Source organism: Zalophus californianus, chromosome 7 (assembly GCF_009762305.2).
Source record: "Zalophus californianus isolate mZalCal1 chromosome 7, mZalCal1.pri.v2, whole genome shotgun sequence".
Classification (NCBI taxonomy): domain Eukaryota; kingdom Metazoa; phylum Chordata; class Mammalia; order Carnivora; family Otariidae; genus Zalophus; species Zalophus californianus.
Window position 1 is genome coordinate 113,879,034 of NC_045601.1, and position 15,417 is coordinate 113,894,450.

General features: G+C 51.5%; 2 protein-coding genes across 3 annotated transcripts; both read right to left on the bottom strand.

Moving 5' to 3' along the window:
- Positions 1-2,001: 2,001 nt before the first annotated feature.
- CDKN1A (cyclin dependent kinase inhibitor 1A) lies at positions 2,002-10,391 on the bottom strand. Of its 2 annotated transcripts, none has more exons than XM_027603089.2 (3): positions 10,282-10,391; positions 5,317-5,763; positions 2,002-3,566 (listed from the first exon to the last, which is right to left on the bottom strand). In XM_027603089.2, exons 2-3 carry the CDS (start codon positions 5,750-5,752, stop codon positions 3,517-3,519), a joined length of 486 nt encoding a protein of 161 aa, XP_027458890.1. In that variant the 5' UTR covers positions 5,753-5,763; positions 10,282-10,391; the 3' UTR covers positions 2,002-3,516. The 2 variants fall into 2 exon arrangements, with proteins under 2 accessions (XP_027458890.1, XP_027458891.1); XM_027603090.2 differs by having other exon boundaries at positions 5,317-5,757; positions 10,282-10,364.
- LOC113927326 (translation initiation factor IF-2-like) lies at positions 5,770-10,272 on the bottom strand. Its single transcript, XM_027603087.2, has one exon. The coding sequence runs from the start codon at positions 9,928-9,930 to the stop codon at positions 8,935-8,937; it is 996 nt and encodes a 331-aa protein (XP_027458888.2). The 5' UTR covers positions 9,931-10,272; the 3' UTR covers positions 5,770-8,934.
- Positions 10,392-15,417: the final 5,026 nt, after the last annotated feature.

Sequence of the window (15,417 nt, forward strand, 5' to 3'; positions counted from 1 at the left end):
TTTTATTTTTCCTTCCCTTCCCCTAAGTTCATGTTTTGTTTCTTAAATTCCACATGTGAGGGAAATCATATGGTATTTGTCTTTCTCAGACTTATTTCGTTTGGCATAATACCCTCTAGTTCCATCCACATCGTTGCAAATGGCAAGATTTCATTCTTTTTGATGGCTGAGTAATATTCCATTGCATATAGATATATATACCACATTTTCTTTAATCATCTGTTGATGGACATTTGGGCTCCTTCCATAATTTGGCTATTGTTGATAATGTTGCTATAAACATTGGGGTTCATGCGCCCCTTTGAATCCCCATTTTTGTATGTTTTGGCTAAATACCTAGTAAGGCAATTGCTGGGTCATAGGGTAGTTCTATTTTTAACTTTTTGAGGAACCTCCATACTGTTTTCCAGAGTGGCTGCACCAGCTTGCATTCCCACCAACAGTGTAGGAGGGTTCCCCTTTCTCCGCATCCCCGCCAACATCTGTTGTTCGTTGTGTTAATTTTAGCCATTCTGACGGGTGTGAGGCGGCATCTCATCCTGGTTTTGTTTTCTATTTCCCTGATGATGAGTGACACTGAGCATCTTTTCATGTGTCTGTTGGCCATCTGTATGTCTTCTTTCAAAAAATATTCATTCATGTCTTCTGCCCCTTTCTTGATTGGATTATTTGCTCTTTGGGTGTTGAGTTTGACAAGTTCTTTATAGATCTTGGGTACCAGCCCTTTTCAGGTATGTCATTTGCAAATATCTTCTCCCATTCTATAGGCTGCCTTGCAGTTTTGTTGTTTCCTTTGCTGTGCAGAAGCTTTTTATCTTGATGAGGTCCCGATAGTTCATTTTTGCTTTTGTGTCCCTTGCCTCCAGAGACGTGTCTAGTAAGAAGTTGCTATGGCCGAAGTCACAGAGGTTGCTGCCTGTGTTCTCCTCTAGGATTTTGATGGATTCCTGTCTCACGTCTGGCCTTTCATCCATTTTGAATTTATTTTTGTGAATGGTGTGAGAAAGTGGCCCAGTTTCATTCTTCTGCATGTGGCTGTCCAGTTTTCCCAACACCATTTGTTAAAGAGACTGTGTTTTTTCCATTGGATATTCTTTCCTGCTTTGTCGAAGATTAGAGTTGTGGGTCACTTTGTTCTTTTTAATGTTGTGTAGTACTCCACTACAGAGCCACAATTTACGTATCTGTTCTTAAGATTTTATTTTTTTTATTTGATGGAGAGAGAGCACGAGCGGGGGGAGCAGCAGGCAGAGGGAGACGGAGAAGGCTTCTCACTGAGTGCAGAGCCCAATGTGGGGCTTGATCCCAGGACCCTGAGGTCATGACCTGAGCCGAAGGCAGATGCTCAACCAACTGAGCCACCCAGGCGCCCCTACATATCTATTCTCATTATAGACGTTTGGGTTGTTTCCAGTTTGGGTCTGTCAAGAATAACACTATGAACATGCCTTCTGATGGAAATATGTACTGATTTCTCTTGAGAACTAACTTAGGAATGGAATTCCTGTGTCATGGGGTAGACATGAGGGGAGCCATCTTTAAAAGGTATTGTCGAGCAGTTTTCTAAAGTAGGTGAGCTATGTTATACTTCCGCCTGAAGGTGTAAGAGTTCTGGTTGTTCCCTATCCTTGTCCACACTTGGCAATGTCAGTCTTTTTCATTTTAGTCATTCTGGTAGGTGTACAGTGTTATCTTACTGTGGTTTTAATGTGCATTTCCCCCAATGAGTAATGACTAGCATTTCCTTGGTGACTAACATTATGTTCTTTACCTAAAAAGGCCACACAATGAACCAAAATATTGACCGTGGCAACATTTGCAGAGGTGCCATGTTTACTGTTTTTGTTTTGCTGTCATCTTTTGCCTCGTGGTCTTTCTGTTTGTTAAGCTCCCTACCTTTTTTAACTTTAAATGCTTAACTGTCAGAATTGTAACAACTACCAAAAAAACTTCCACCTACTCGTTCTTACAAATGATGAGGCATATTGATCACAATACAAGTAAAGTCACTAAGAAATATTTATTGAGCACCTGCTGTATACCCAGCCCGGTGGGAGGGGCCGTGAAGGACACAGAGCAGTATAGGACTTGTTCCTGCCCTTCAGAGGCTTACAGTCTAGAACCAGGACACATGAGGAGCCAGGAGGAAACAGTCCAGGCCAGGATGTTACAGGAGCTTAAGGTGTCTGGGGTCAGACCCACTAAGTGCTTCGGTGCCTCCAGGAGCTCAATGTTCAGTGCCAGGAAAGACAATAGCTCACAACTGCCAGGCCCGTATTAGCCCACTTAGCATGCCCTCTCCACAGCCTCTACCCCCACCGTCTTAAAACATCTGACTCCTTGTTCAGCTGCTATTCAAAGTGCAATGAAATGGGGGGAAAAGGGGGTGGGGCAGTGGGGAAAGTCTTTGGGTGAGTTCCAGGGGCTAGGGTCACCCTCTCCCTCCTAGAAAAATATGCTCCCCCCCCCACAACATACCCCTGACAGAGATTCCCCACTCAAGAAGACCTGTCTGACAACCCAGGACCTCTGCCCCAGGAGGTAAGAGGAGGTGGTGGTCGCCCCTTGAAGTGCCTGAGGTAGAACTGCCCCCCCACTTCTAGCATACCCCTTCCCCTCCCAGCCCACTGAGCTGGGGGGACAGGCACCCCAGAGCTGCCACCCAGGGCTGAGAGGGTACTAGAGGGAAAGGGCATGGGGGAGGGGAGGGGAGCAGAGAGGGGACCTGAAAGCCCAGCTGGAAAAGAAGGGCATCTGGGGCTTCTAGAAAAGTGCAGGGGAGGCCAAACATTGAGACTGGCTCCCCTGTGGGTGGCAGAGGGGGTGAGGGGAGGTGGGGTGGTTTGCTACGGGACCCTACCTTTCCCCATGCCTTCACAGGACAGAGTGGGGCATCAAGGGCCAGGAGAGAGTGCCACGTCCCCAGCCGTGTTCCAGGCTGTGCCCACTTCAAGGTCACCCTGCCCTACCTTAGAGAAGGTGAGGGGAACTCCAAAGTTTTGATGATGCCCCCACCCTGCTGAGCCCCCTTCAAAGTGCTATCTATTTACTTCTCAAATTATAAAGAATCTGGGTTTGGGAATGCAGGAAAGCGGTAGAATTTCATAACACCTATGAGGCGGTGAGCAGACGGAGCCGGGCTCCTCCAGAGAGCACCACCCAGCAGGGGAGGGTCAGGCCAGCCCCACCTTACCTCTGGGAGAGCGGAAGTGGGGAGCACAGGATGAAGACGTCTTAAATAATAGCTCGCATAATAAAAATACCTAGCACTCTAATAAGCCTATCATTTTGCGGTCTAATGGTTTTTTAAATAATTCTAAATGCCAAAGGCTGGGGAGGAGTGGGGGGAGGGTGGTGGCGAGCAGGGTATATACATGAGGAGCAGTTTAAATTAAAACACAAATAATAATTAAGACGCACAACTGGAGGACTAAAGGCAAAAGGTGTAGAAGGGGAGGACGGAGGGGTTGGGGGGGACCCCTCATTTCTAGGAGCTTGAGGCTTCGAGTGGGTGGATTAGGGCTTCCTCTTGGAGAAGATCAGCCGGCGTTTGGAGTGATAGAAATCTGGAAAGAGAAAACAGAAGTCAGCCGAGCAGGAGGCAGAGGGCCCAGCAGAGCTATCCACCTAAAGCACATGCAGAGGGGGCAGGGACTCTTCCCTAGGGCCAAAGGGACACATTTTCAAGTTCAGGGGAGGACTCTGGCATTATAGAGAGCATCCCATCATGCTTCACAGACGTGACCAACGATAACCAGACCTACATCCGTGGGCCTGTTCTAAGCCAAGTTGCCCACTATGGTAGCCAGCAGCCCTATGTAGTTAAATGAACTAGAATCAAATAAAATCAGAAGTTCAGTTTCTCAGTCACACCAGCCACATGTCAAATGCTCAGTGGCTATTTGTGGCTAGTGGCCCTGGACATTTGCATCACCACAGAATTCCATTAAACAGCCCTGCTCCAGGAATGCCGTTAGATAAGCCATGACAAGTGTTCTGTACAATGACTCAGCCACATAAATGTAAGCTATTAGTATTATTGTTAGTATTGTTATTTCTGACCCAGCTGCAAATTTGCCATGGGATTCTTTTTTTTTTTTTTTTTTTTAAAGTAGGCTCCACGCCCAGCATGGAGCCCAACATGGGCCTTAAATTCATGACACTGAGATAAAGACCTGAGCCGAGACCAAGAGTTGGACGCTTAACCGAATGAGCCACCCAGGCACCCCTGCCAGGGGATTCTTGACTGCACCTCTCCGAGCCTGTTTCCTCATGTATAAAATGAAGCTGACATTGGTGCAGTGATCTAAGGATTGAATGAAATGCCCTCTCTAAAGGCTTTGGTCTGGAACCTGGCATAATACGTGCTCAAAGGTCAGCATTGCTCATTCATTTTTTTATCAAGCACCTACTACGTGCCAGACACTGTCCTAGGTGCGGAAGATTCAGCAACAAACAAGAGAGATGCAGATCCCTTTCTCATGGAGATAATAACCTATGAGGGAGACGGACAACGCCAAGAGAAGGCAGTAGCTGTTGCTAGTAAAAGCAAACAAATGAACAAAATGCCAAAGAGAAAAAATTAGGCAGGGAAGGTGGATGGGAAGTGTGTGTGTGATGGGGAAGGTGAGTTAGGTTTGGATAGGGCAGCTGGGAAATAGCTCATTAGTTTTCTCTACACTGTAGATTCACTGTGGGACCTTAGGCAAACCACTCAACCTCTCGGAGTCTTATTTCCGCTCCTATAAAATAGTGGCAAGAAAGTCATTTGGTATAGCACTGCTCTAAGAATTAAATGAAACCCACCCTAGAAACCACCTTAGGGGCACCTGGGTGGCTCAGTCAATGAAGCATCTGCCTTCAGCTCAGGTCATGATCTCTGGGTCCTGGGATTGAGCCCCGTGTTGGGCTCCCTGCTCAGCGGGGAGCCTGCTTCTCCCTCTCTCTCTGCCCCTCCCCCTGCTTGTGCTCTCTCTCTCTCTCTCTAATAAATAAATAAATCTAAGAAAGAAAGGAAGGAAGGAAGGAAGGAAGGAAGGAAGGAAGGAAGGAAGAAAGGAAGGAAGGAAGAAGGAAAAAGAAAACCGTTTTAGAAATTCACCTTAGCAAGGGGCCTGGCATATATTAAGTGTTCCCAATAAACGTCCGCTAGCTGGTCTTGGCTGCAGACCTGCTATGTGACCTCAGGCGAGTTGCCTCCTCCCTCTGGGCCCATTTCCCCTTGGGCCGAATGAGCGAGCTGGACCAGACAGGTCAGCCCTTGCACCGTGAACTCTGAGAGTCCCCTGCAGTGTCCTTCCCTGCACCCATCCTCACCTGTCATGCTGGTCTGCCGCCGTTTTCGGCCCTGAGAGGTGCCAGGTGCCCCCGGGGACCCCTCGGGCCGCTCAGGGGCGTGAGGCATGAGGGTGCAGGTCAGCGACAGGTCCAGGTGGTCCTCCTGAGCGGTCCCCTGCAGCAGGGTAGGTGAGGGGCTGGGCCGCTTGCCCCCTCCCAGGTCATCCCGGGGCCCCGCAGGCAGGTAGAGCTTGGGCAGGCCCAGGCCCCACACGCGCTCCCAGGCAAAGTTGCCCTCCAGCGGTGTCTCGGTGACAAAGTCGAAGTTCCATCTCTCCCGGGCCTCCTGCACGCAGCTGGCCATCAGTGCGTCACAGTCTCGGCGCAGCTGCTCACTGTCCACGGGGCCGAAGAGGCGGCGGCAAGCCTTGCTGCCACGCGGGATCTGCTGGGCATCCCTGGACGGTTCCGCCATGGCACCTGCGGCTGAGACACAAGGCGCCAGTCACTCAAGAAATTGCGCCCTACCTTACCAGGCCGCGCTTTGCTGTGAGAGCTTGGGTGACGTCTTCCTCCTAGAACACGAGGTCTCCCTGGCCCCTTCCAGCTGGTTTGCCACCATCTCCTTCCCACAGGCCATCCCCAACCCCCAGTCAACAGCCACGGGGTGGGGACAGAGCTCAGCCATCCTGGCACCCCCAGGTCACTGGGGGAGTGGGCAGCTGAAGGACAAGTTATGTCAACAAAGACAAGTTTATTGCAATAGCAGGGATCAGAGTCCTGTTTACCACTGGGTATTATCAGCTAAAATCAATTTGTTTCCCCCCGAGGTGTCCCTCATGGGCGTGAATGCCCCAAGTACGTGTGAATTGCCAGAGTCCAGTAGTTTCCCAACCCCAGCCCTGGCCAAAAGGTCAGGTCCCGAGTGAAATGACAGGCTGACTGCTCCTCTGGCCTCCTGAATTCCTCTACCCAGATGCCCATGTGGGATAACTCTGTTCTGAAATTCAAAAGTACCCTGGACTTTGCGATTAAAAACAAACAAACAAACAAACAAAAAAAAACACCTAAGATCTAGTCCTAGCTCTGCTGCTTACTACATAAACTTTAAAAAGTCACTTTAAAAATTTTTTTTGAATTAAAAAAAATAAAAAGTCACTTAATGTCTCTGGGCCCGTTTTCTCATCTATAAAATGGGGCTGTGGAAGCATGGTCAAGCACTTGGCCAGGGAGTCCCTTCATCAGGCAAGGCAATAGAACCCAGAGGTGAGAGGCTGTATCTTGTGGTTTACAGCCAGGGCCCTGGAGCGGGACTGCCTGGATTGGAATCCAGGCTCTGCTGGGCGACCCTGGACAAGTAGCTTAACTTCTCTGGGCTCTATTTTCCTCATCCGTAAAATGGAGACAGTACTAGTGCATGTCTCAGAGGACATACGTGAGGATTAATGGAGTTACTGTAGGTAACATGCTTAGAGGAGCAGCTGGTATATAAGAGTGTTTGGAAAACAGAAGTGTTATTATTTCTCTCTGTGTTCAGTTCTTCCTGAGCCTTCTCCACGTCGTTCTCCCTGGCCACCACCTCCTTCAGACAGCAGCTGACAGGTGCTGTGTGCTGAGCGCCTTTCCCAAGGATGTCATCAGGCGAGAGAGGCCTGGGGGTGAGGAGGGGCTGGGCAGGGCAGGGCAGGGTGATGATTTCTCCCAGGCTGAGCCACATCCTGCCAGGCACATCAGGTGATCTGAAGTCTAGACAGCCTGGAAGCCCCTGCCCCCTGTTAGCTGCATCCAAGGAACCCGTTCAGCAGGCACAGAAAATCAGAGGTGGCCGGTCTACCCGGTTCCTCTCCTCCCACTTCAGAAGAGGCAAAACTGAGGGTGAGTCTGCTCATGACGAGGTGCTGGCACCCACCTGCCCTGCTCTGGCCTGACGCCAGGGCTGAGCGGCTGTGCAGCCTTGGCAAGACTGGGTCTTCCTGAGGACAAGTCCTGCTTTGCAGGCTCAGAGGGTGAAAGCTCTGCTGAGTGACCTCCTGGGGCAGGAAGCCCTGGACCCTTGCCCCAGTCACCCCTCCCCCACCCCACCTCTCACAGCTTATGGGAGAGGGGGAGGCACTAGGTGACCTCAGACCAAGTTTAAAGGGCAAGAGTTTGGAGAGATATGAGGCTTGCCCCCTAATCAGAAAACTAAAAAAGCCAAGGGCCACTGCCCTGTAGAAGGGTTATGCAGTGCAGTGGGCAGAGCCCTCAAATAACCCTCACCCACTCTCTTTAGGGCAAGGGTGGGGATTTCTTTATATATTTTTATGTGCCAGGGGCTGTTCTAAGAAGTTTACAAATGTTAATTTTCCTAAAGAGTGGGTATATTTGGTCTTTTTTTTTTTTAACACAAGTAACTAAGCCTCTGAGAAGTTAAGTAACTTGCCCAAGGTCACACAACTCACAAGTGACACAGCCAGGATTTGAAGCCAGGCCTGTTTCCTGTGGGTTCTGTGCTCTGGTGTTCATCCACACTCCCTCTCTAGTTTTGTGTTCCTAGCCCGGGAAGGGGTTTTTGTGATTCCGCCCAGCAGAATCACTTAGGGAGCTTTTTAAAAATACAGATTGATAGGTCCCTCTCTCCCCAGATTAACTTAACTCAAATTAAACAGGATTTAAGCAGGTGTTTGGCAGTTCCGCAGATGGGCACTCTTGGGGTGCCATTCAAGGGAGGGTACACAGAGATGCCCCAAACGCACATTCTGGGTCTCAGTGTCTCATTGGCACAAGGAGGAGGAGCCTGCCTAGGCTTTTGTCAGGAAGTTGGGATATTCCCTGGCTTCTAGGAGCTGAAGATGGGACCAGAATCCAGGCAGGGATCCTCTCTCCTACCAGCCCTGCCCTTATGACTCTCATAGGCTCCCCATCAAAATCTGATCTCACTCCCATTATCGAAACGCCCCGTTCAGGGAAAACTCAGAAACAGAAACTCTTGTTTTACAAACAAGTAACTGAAAATAACTTCCTTTGTTGGCCTTGGTGCCTTAGACTTCAACCAACTTTAATTCTGAAGTAAACAGTAAGCACTCAGTACACACTGTTGAACCAATCAATGGGGTACTCTTTTTAAGGGGCGTTCGCAGATGCGGCTCAGCCCAGGAGAACTGAGGCGGGAAGGAAAGGCGGGCGAAGCCGCATTCCGCGGGAAGGCGTGTTTGCTATTCGCGCCGGGGCCGGAAGGGGGCGCTGGTCTCCAGGAAATCACGCGCAGGGTCGGCGGTGCGTGGGCAGAGCCTTGGACAGCAGCAGGGAGTTGTGATGAGTCAGTTTCCTGCAAAGTGCTCCCCGCCCGCCAAAACTTCGCTTCCACTCAGGCTGCAGCGTCACCCTCGGGTGGGGAGGGGGGAGAAGGAGGGGGACCGGGGGCCGCAAACACGTCACGCTGAGCCAGCCAGGCTTCCGAAAGCCCCGCCACTGTTGGGAAACCGCGCGCTCCTCTGTGACTGACACACACACACACACACACACACACACACACACACACATACACACACTCCGCACGCACAGGCGCGCAGAGGTTTGGTCCCTCCACCTTCTCTCCACGCCCAAAGCACGGGATGAGTCAGATCCCTGGAAAATAAAAATAGACGAAAGCAAGGGAAACAAAACCGCTCGAAAGTCCTACTCGAAAGGCGACGTGGAGGGAGGGAAGGGGCGGGTGAGCTGCCTGGGCACCCTAAAGTGCCAAATCCAATTCCCAGATTTTTTTTCGCACGAGGAGGGCGCCAGTGTCCCCCGAGGGCCCCCGACTGGGCGGATGCACTGTGGCCCGCGCTGGGCGGCGGCGCCCGAAGGACTCGTCCTCCTGCTCCGCTCAGACCTTTCGCCCTCGGAGAGAGCATTTTGGTGGGGGGCGCCGGGAGCTCCCCGATGCGGCTGCCAGAGTCCCTGAGCAGCGTCGCGCCCCCCGAAGTCCCACCCTCCAATGTGACCTCTCCGCGTCCCCCCGCCCCGGGCGTGGACTGCACGCCCCGCTGCCCGGCAGTGCAGGGCTCCGAGCCCGCGGCGGAGTCCCGCGCCCCGACCCAAGGGCAGGCTGGTCGGGGGTTCTGCGGGCGCGATGGAAGAGAGGTGTGTTCCACTCCTGCTCTTCTCGAACTGACTGGCTGGCGCGAGCCCACCCCGCGCGGGGCCACCGCTCTGGGTCCCCGAGGGTGCGCTCCGAGGCGGGGACCGGACACCCAGTCCTGGCCCTCCTGATGTCCCGGCTTCCCTGGGAACGCTGTGTGCCAGCCAAATAGTCACTGTGCCGATGCGGGGACAGAGACCGCGGAGGGCCGGGAAGCCAACTTCTGGGGGGCCACTCTCCCCCAGCCCGGGCGGGGCTCTGACCTCACCCAGTCCGTTTCCCGGGGTCTCCTTGTCACCGTGAGTCACCTCCTCGATTGCGCTTAAAGGACGTGTCCCAACACGTTCCCAAGGACCGGCGACACAGCCCGCGCTGACCTCAGCGCCCAGCTGGTGGCGGACACGGAGGCGTCGGGGACCCAGACCTCGGGGGTCTGGGCGGAGACGGCACCGATTGGATCCGAGAGCTGCCCGGGAGCGGATCGCGAGTGAACCTGCTCTGCTCGGCGTTCTCCGCTCCTCCCGGGGCTCGGCGCTCAGGGGCTTCATCCGCTCGCCGCCACAGCGAGCCGCGCCGGGGTCTGGGGCGCACGGGTCCACGCCTCCCCTCGCCGCAGCTTCGTTTCAACCCGCGGGGAGCGCGGCTCCTCGCACTGCGCTCTGTCTCCGCCGGGAGTCCCCGACACAGCCCAACCTCCGTCACAGGCGCACCGCACAGGGACACCCGTGGAAGCAAACGCCAGACCCACGCACGTCGTTCACCTGTGAAGACCACACACACACACACACACACACACACACACACACACACACGGATGTACACGGACACTGGCGGACACGCTCCACACCGCTCAGAGCTGCCAGCCCCGCGTTCGCTCTTGCCTGCCACGATTCCCTCACCTCCTCTGAGGGTCTCGGTGGCTCCGTGAATCAGCGCCGGGCTCCGGGTCTCCAAGCCACGGTCTCGGGGAATAGCTCACACCGCCCGGCGCTGCCCTTATATAGGATTGGCGTCGGAGGGCTCCGCCTACTGCGGGCCTGGGACCGCCCCTTCTGCCGCTGCCGGTCGCCGTGCGCAGCCGGCCCGCGCGCTAAGACCTCCGAACTCAGATGCCAACGTCGCGTGCTGCAGGAGGGGGCTTCCCTCCTCCCCACACCCCGCGCCTGGGCCTCTGTGCTTGACACATGTCCCCACGAACTGAGCCACAAATCTGGGTTGTTTGAACTGGGGTGTGAGTTGGAACTCCCCACGAAGGGATGGCATTCTTAGGATGAGCAATTTTTCTGGCCCCGGAAACATCACGAGGGGTGACATTAATAGATAAAACTCCATAAATAATAAAAAGGATGTACCTCGCTTTGCAATCCCCAGAAATGCCCGCTATACCACCGCTATGCCCGCGGATCCCTCACTGGACCACCTCTCCCTAAGCAGGACCTGAAGAATCCAAACACCCCAACAAAGCATGTTGGAGACCAGAACGGAATTCGATCCCCTTTATTTCACAGATGAGGAAATCAAGGTCCTCAGAACTAAAGGGATGCAAAGTTGTTGCTTGTCAGATGCCTCAAGGAAGGAGGGAATTAGGAATCCTTCTCAAAAAAGGGCCAACCAGGTCTCCAGGGGAAACCAGGAAATGGGGAAAATTAGACATTGAACTAACCTCCCTACCGCCTCCTCCTCACTGCCCACATCCACCTCCTTCTCACCTCAACAGTAGAGATTTCTATGATTGCAACAGATTTTTTTAAAAGATTTTATTTGGGAGAGTGAGAAAGAGAGAGCAGGAGCAGGGGCAGCGGGAAAGGGAGAGGGAGAAGGGGAGAGGGGGAAGGGGAGAGGAAGAAACAGGCTCCCTGCTGAGCAGGGAGCCTGATGGGGGCTCAATCCCAGGACCCCAGGATCCTGACCTGAGCTGAAGGCAGATGCTTAACCGACTGAGCCACCCGGACGCCCCTGATAGCAACAGATCTGTTGGCTGGGAAGGGGAGAAGGTTTTGGTAAGCAAATTGTCTCCTGGATTTCCCCCAAACAATTCACTTACACTGCTGGGGAAACCGAGGCTCAGAGAAGTTCAGTGACCTGACTCAGGTCACACAGCAAATAAATAGCTATGATTAGAGCATAGGCCTATTGCCTCCCCCAGCTCTCTGCTCGTTGCCCTCTCTATTTCAGTGGCTCTGGGAAGAGCGAAGCACCCAGCACCCCTCATTTTCAGGCAGTGTACTGAGGTGACACTGATGAAAGACAATTCTGGAAACGTCCACTGGTGCTTCCTGCTGGTCCAGAAGCAAGTGAGGTGACCATTTCCTCCCACCCACTTCCCACCACTAGCTCCTCTTGCTTCCCATTTTTGCCTCCTTTCACCTAAAATGTTTGTAGTTTTTGCTTTTAGAAAATGACAGAGAACAGGGGTGGGTGCCTGGCTGGCTCAGTCAGTAGAACATGTGACTCTTGATCTTGGCGTCTGAGTTCAAGGGCCATGTTGAGCATAGAGCTTGCTTTATTGTTATTTTTTTAAGATTGCATTTATTTATTTGGCAGAGAGAGAGAGAGCAAAGGAGCACAAGCAGGGTGACCGGCAGGCAGAGGGAGAAGCTGACTCTTTGTTGAACAAGGAGCCTGGTGTGGGACTTGATTCCAGGACCCTGGGATCATGACCTGAGCCGAAGGCAGACGCTTAACTGACTGAGCCACCCAGTCATCTCATACAGCTTACTTTAAAAAACAAATAAATAAACAGAATAGAATAGAATAGAATAGAATAGAATAGAATAGAATAGAATAGAATAGAATAGAATAGAATAGAATAGAATAAATTTTTAAATCTTTTTTAAAAAATTGCAGAGAACAGAATGTTACTTTGAACAGAAATCCCTCTAAAAAATAGAACCCAGGCTTGGAGCAGCTACAATTACGGACATCTAGGACTGTTCAGTGTCTGGAAATCTCTGCCCAGACATGTCCCATCTTCCTCCTCTAACACAGCTGACCTCGGGGAGGACAGGCCTTCCCTTCTACTGCGGGCATAGGAGCCCGGGTAGGGGTGGGAGGGCAGAGCACCAGACTCCCTTGCCTGCCTGATATTGGACTCAGGCCAGGATTACAGCTGGACCTCAGAAGGGCCTCATAAAGGCCAAGACCCCATGACCAGTCCCCTCCTCCCTAGCTCCTTTCTCCATACTGCCCCTCCCCCTTGGCCCCCAACACACACATACCCAAAGGCTGGGTTGTCAAATGTCCAGCAGAGGACAAGCATATCCTCCAAATGCCTTGAATCCCCTTGGCTTTCAGGCATTTCAAATAGACTTGACATTGTCTGTCTGTTTACTTTGGGGAAAAAAATTTTTAATGAAGGCTTGTATCGAATTATTTTAAGTTTTGTGGTGCTGAACTTCACAATGAAATAATTCTTTTTGTTGTTGTTTTTGGGAAGTGAGTTTTGTGGGGGATTTTTTTTTTGTTCTCAAAGATTTTATTTATTTATTCATGAAAGACAGAGAGAGAGAGAGAGAGGCAGAGGGCGAAGCAAGCTCCCAAGGAGCAGGGAGCCCGACATGGGACTCGATCCCAGGACCCTGGGACCATGACCTGAGCTGAAGGCAGACGCTTAACCATCTGAGCTACCCAGGCGCCCTGTGGGGGATTTTTTTTTTATAACTTCTAGCTCACCACCACTACCACCACCACAGAACTCAACAAATATTTATTAAGTACCTACTAAGTGTCTAATACTGTTCAGTACTTTTTTTAAAAGTTTCCAACCATGTGCTTGAGTGTGTAGCCAGATATGCCCTTAAAGGAGGAATTCTGCCATGAAGAGGGCAAAAGAGCAGGTTGTTAGAAGTCACACACAAGATCTGATGCAAAAAATGCCTGTGTGCATGCACACACAAACACATGCACACACACACACACACACACACACACACACACACACCCCAGATCCCAGGCCAATCCCAAGGGATCTGCTGCAAACCACATATTTCTGTTCAGAGAAATTCAGACCAAAGTCTTCTTGGGGTCTCTGGGGGTCTCCTATGTCCTACCACTGCCCCTTTGCCCCAAAGCAGGCAGCCGGCAGGACAGAACAGCCACCAGCCCCCTCTATGCCAGTGCTCAACATGTTGGGACATGTTCCTGAGGGCTGGAGGGCTAGTCGGGGCTACAGCCTGCTGCCTGGGCATGCTCCCCAGGAAGGAGTTGCCTTAGGGATAGAGGGAGGCTCCGCCTGGGGAACAAGAGGTTTCAGGTCAGCCCCCACCAGGAGGGAGGTAATGACAGAAGGGAAAGCTGGAAAGCCCACGTCTAAAGAAGGAGGATGTAAGGGTGGCTACAGGAGCTGCCCGGGAAGGGAGAGGAAGTACTAGGAACAATGTCGCCATTTCTCAGAACATGTCTGGGGAGTCCCGAACAGGAGTACTAGGCTTTCAGAGGAATTCACCTCCACATAGGCTCCTAAGAAGTGAGACCCCAGAAAAAAAGACAGAACAGAAATATATATTGCACTACTAAGCAGAAGTCCTGCTTCTTCTTCTTCTTCTTTTTTTTTTTTTTTAGGCAGAATGAGTTTGAGAGCCCCAACCCTGATTTGCTGGGGGCTTTGCCCAGCCAGTCAGCCAGTACAAAAGATTAGGACTACTAAACAGTGAGACAGAGAAAACTGTGACAGAAGATGTGCCACACAAACACTTCCCGTCTCCCTAAGCTGACAATTTCACCTTCCCTAAGTCTGAAATTTCACCATTAGAAATTCATTCCTGGGGCGCCTGGGTGGCTCAGTCGTTAAGCGGCTGCCTTCGGCTCAGGTCATGATCCCGGGGTCCTGGGATCGAGCCCCGCATCGGGCTCCCTGCTCAGCGGGGAGTCTGCTTCTCCCTCTCCCACTCCCCCTGCTTATGTTCCCTTCTCTCGCTGTGTCTCTCTCTGTGAAATAAATAAATAAAATCTTTGGGAAAAAAAAAAAAGAAATTCATTCCTTTGGCATAAGTTTCTTCTGTTCTTTATTAAATAAGCTCATATAGGCAAAATACTTAATGTAGTGCCTAGCACATAGAAATCACTCTGTGGTTCTTAGTTATTACTATTGATTTCTATACAAACACCCCCAGGAAAGACATCCCTTGAAATTGAGTAATCATTTACACTTTAATGAGTATCTTAGGCAGGTTTCCTAGAAAACACTCTGAAGTGGAGATACTCTTGAAGGAGGTTTCTTGGGGTATACATCCCCACTCAACACCTGTGAGGGTATAAAAGAAACAGGATCCAACAGAAAGATGAGTTGGGCTATGATGGAGACTGGAGGCCCTAGAGAGGCCCCAGCTGATCCCATGGGGAGCTCTGGAGTTGGGATATCCTGTAGAGTTCCCTGAATTGAAACAAGGGGGCTGGGCCTTTATACTCCTGCTTTGACCAGTCATTTGCATGTGGCTGCCCCTGGAAGAGGGGGCTGGGGATACATGACCTTGGGCAAGAGAGCTATCTGAGGCTGATTCCTGAAGAAGGACTCAACTGTAAGCATCAGCATCAGCAACCAATGCTCCCAATAGCCCATAGGGAGAATGAGTGCCTGGGTCCTGCAGAGGGTTCTGGGTGGCACAGCACAGGGTTAATGACTTGATCAGATCATTTAGGGACTAGAAGGTGAAAGGAAATGCTGTGAACACAGACCGCCTGAAGAATGAAGGGCTCACTGTGCCTCACATATATTATTCCCTGTTCTTAGGATGAGTATTCCTGACCAACCTACCCCACCTCCACTCCTTTCTCTACCTGTTGAACTTCTACTGATCCTGCATGACCCAACCTGCAAGACCCAACCTACATGACCCCTCAGAGGGAGGCCTTCTCAGGGTTCCACTGTGCCTTGCCGGCTTGCTGGGTTTGTGTGCCAACTGCATTCCCTGAGCTGGGAACCTGGAGGGGTTGAGCCCATATTTTATTCATCTTTGTACCTTGAGGCCTAGCAGCCTCAGCCAGAGCTCATTGAATATTTATGAAAGAGCCATTTTTGGCCTGCATCTGAGATTAGG

What these genes read in the sequence shown, in the direction of transcription:
- LOC113927326 (XM_027603087.2), bottom strand. Translation starts at nt 9,930, where the DNA reads ATGAAGCCCCTGAGCGCCGAGCCCCGGGAGGAGCGGAGAACGCCGAGC.
- CDKN1A (XM_027603089.2), bottom strand. Translation starts at nt 5,752, where the DNA reads ATGGCGGAACCGTCCAGGGATGCCCAGCAGATCCCGCGTGGCAGCAAG. An exon ending in GCGGCAGACCAGCATGACAG is followed by an intron (nt 3,567 to 5,316) that starts GTGAGGATGGGT and finishes TTCTCTTTCCAG; the next exon opens with ATTTCTATCACTCCAAACGC.